This window comes from Vigna radiata, chromosome 5 (genome assembly GCF_000741045.1).
Source record: "Vigna radiata var. radiata cultivar VC1973A chromosome 5, Vradiata_ver6, whole genome shotgun sequence".
NCBI classification, from domain to species: domain Eukaryota; kingdom Viridiplantae; phylum Streptophyta; class Magnoliopsida; order Fabales; family Fabaceae; genus Vigna; species Vigna radiata.
The window spans coordinates 145,671-148,696 of NC_028355.1; the positions used below are offsets into that span (position 1 = coordinate 145,671).

Below are 3,026 nucleotides of genomic sequence, written 5' to 3' on the forward strand. Positions count from 1 at the left end.
GAACTTAAATTTTAGACTTATTTTGTGGTTGCATATTGATTTTGAAAATTTCAGACATTTTGTAGAGCTTAGTTTTGGTTTAAATGTTGATAGATTTGACCTTTGTTGCTTGTTCTAAGTTTTCTGGATACCTATTCGGAATATAATCAAATCTCCATGTACCAAGCGGTCAAATTATTGCTATGGGGTAATGTCGTTCGGTCTGAAGAATGCGGGAGCTACTTATCAGCGTTTGATGGATAAGGTTTTTTCTCATCAAATTGGAAGGTGTATGAAAGTTTATGTAGATGACATGATCATATGGAACAAGTCAGTTTAAGATCATGTGAAAGATCTTGCTGAAGTGTTCGACCAAGTGCGCAGGTAATAGATTGTGGTGATGAAATGAGAAATATATTATAAGTCGAAATTGTACATGTTGATGAGATTGAATTGTATATATATATAACCATGATAAACATATCGGGTTTGTATATAATCTTGAGTTGATGAGATACATTAGTTCAAATTGGGTTTGTGATATTCATTGCATTTGTGAGATATATGAAGTTCATACTTTTAACATTATATAAGTTGTTTAAGGTTGAGTATTTTAAATCTAATTGAATTAAAATAAGTGTAGTTTGAATATTATATATATGAAAAAGTAATTTTAGATTAAAAAGTATTTGTTTTTATTTAATTAGAATCAAAGGGTTGAGTTATCAAATTTGTTCACCTAGCTCAAGCAATATTTTGTTGAATCAAGTAAGAAGCTATATTGGTCAAAGTTATAAATGGTAGTTTGAACAAGAAAGAAATCATATCAATTTTTTTTATTAAGGAGTTTTTGTTGTTGTTGAGTGACAAGTAAATGTAAAAAAAAAGAAGAGAGAGATAGATTGTAACAATTATCCAGCCAACTTGCTCAAGTATTCTCTTCAAAATGTATTTGCTTAAGTATTTGATTAGTTAATAACAATAAAAATATTTTTTCTTTTAAAAGAATAATAAATTGATGTCTTTTAGGCTTAATTAATATTTTGATCTTTATATTTATATTTATGAGGTTTATATTTATGAGGTTGATTCAATGTAATTCTTTATCAATTTTTTTTTCTTAATTATGTTGCCATTTTATTTAAAAAGATTCAATGTTCACAATTTTATTAAACTGGTATTAACACTGAAATGCGAGGAAATGTCATTTTTTCTTTTCTCTTCGGCTTCTTCTAGAATTCAACACTTTTTTCTCCTTTCTCTCTCTCTTACTTTATCATCTAACTTCAACCCTTTTCATCTATTCTTGTTCCTATTTCTTCTTTTTTACCTTAGGCTCTTCACTTTTTCTCGTTCTTTTATTTATTTCTTTTATTCTTTAAACGCAATTTACAATCTTATTCAATCACAAATTATTGGATAAGATAAGTTTTATGTAAGTCTTAAAATTTGACTATACTCAGTATTTTCTTTAAATTTTAAAATCAAAATATATCAAAAATTAAAATAAAGATAAATTTTTATTTCATACTTAAATTTATAAACTAACAACATGTTCAATTCAGAAAAAATAGACACTAACAAAATAAAAAAAAATAACAATACACACTCTTTTATAATTATAGATCATAAGTCAAGGAAGATGTGTCATATTTCATAGGTCATTCCAATCTTGAGAAGTCTCTTGCAAGGGATTGCCATGGAACTTTGACCTTGTCTGAAGTTCTTTCGAAAAAAACTGTACACATAATTCACAATGATTTTATTGATGATGGTGGAGTTTGGGTGAGCCACAACCTCTGCTTCTGCCAACATGTACACCACGTTTTTCTCCAATGCTTTTTCTATGAATTTGAGTTCCTCTTCAGCTCCATGCATGGATGAGGTAAGGAAGTTAGCAGATAACTTGGTGTCACTCCCCCTCAATGATCGAATGGAGTCGGGTGAAGATGATGCTGATTGATTGGTGATTATTCTACTTAAGGAACAATGTGCTTCACTCTTATCACTGCTTTCAACTACCACTGCTTGTTCGATTGCATTTCCACTTCCCTCCACCTCCACCATATGGTAGTTCTCCTCTTGAATGAATGTCTTTAAATTTTGTATCAATTCTGATTCAAACTTTACAAGATCTAAAAAAAGGTCATTGTAACCATGCCTCACAACACAACGAAAAACTCTGTACTCTCTTGGCTCCACTCGTCGAAACAAGAACCTTTCCTCAGATGCAACACTACTCACCGGGATTGTTTTAATAGACACAAACACAAGAATTGAATGGACAGATGGAATGCTAGCTATAAGGTGTGGGAATATGGGAGGAATACCTTGCACTAACTCGGAATACAAAAGTCCAATTCCTGGCACTCGCCTTACATTTGGGTTGTTCGCCACTTCATTCAGATATGCACTTGATACCTTGTTTTTTAACTCAAACATGTATCTTTCTTTGTGTACATAGTGCCAAATTCCCATAATCGACGTCAAGAACATAGCTGATACAATTGGAAAATATCCTCCTCCTGTGAACTTGGTCAGTTGAGATGTTAAATAAAGTAATTCAACGAAACTGAATCCAAAGAAGAATAATGTCACACGCCATAGACTCTTTTCCCATAAAACAAGCATTATCAGCGAAACTAGAGTTGTTGTAATCATCATATCACCAATAACTGCAATCCCTGCATATAATCCACCAAACATTTATGTATAACTCATTTCTCCAACATCTTTTCTTAACAAAAGATGCAGAAAAACAAACATCAATAATAATAATCACTTACCATATGCATGACTAATCTTTTCCGTGGTCTTGAAGGCAGCACACACCACAATACATGCGATCATGAACATGTAGTTGATTTCAGGAATATACACTTGACCATGATGTTTGATGGAAGTGTGCACCACCCTAACTCTTGGAAAACAACCTAGACTTAGGGCTTGAGCTATAATGGAGAATGCTCCTGAAATCATTGCTTGACTAGCTATAATGGCAGCAGCAACAGCCACAACAAAAGTTGGCCAATATAAGGGACCTACAT

General features: G+C 32.0%; 1 protein-coding gene across 1 annotated transcript in view; it reads right to left on the bottom strand.

Annotated features, from left to right (window-relative positions):
• Positions 1-1,626: 1,626 nt before the first annotated feature.
• LOC106760017 (potassium transporter 5-like) overlaps positions 1,627-3,026 on the bottom strand; it is a 6,051-nt gene continuing 4,651 nt past the window's right edge. The window contains exons 6-7 of the mRNA XM_014643455.1: positions 2,766-3,020; positions 1,627-2,663 (exon numbers count right to left, since the gene is read on the bottom strand). Coding sequence (XP_014498941.1) covers positions 1,627-2,663; positions 2,766-3,020 — 1,292 coding nt within the window. The remainder of the gene's footprint in view (positions 2,664-2,765; positions 3,021-3,026) is intronic.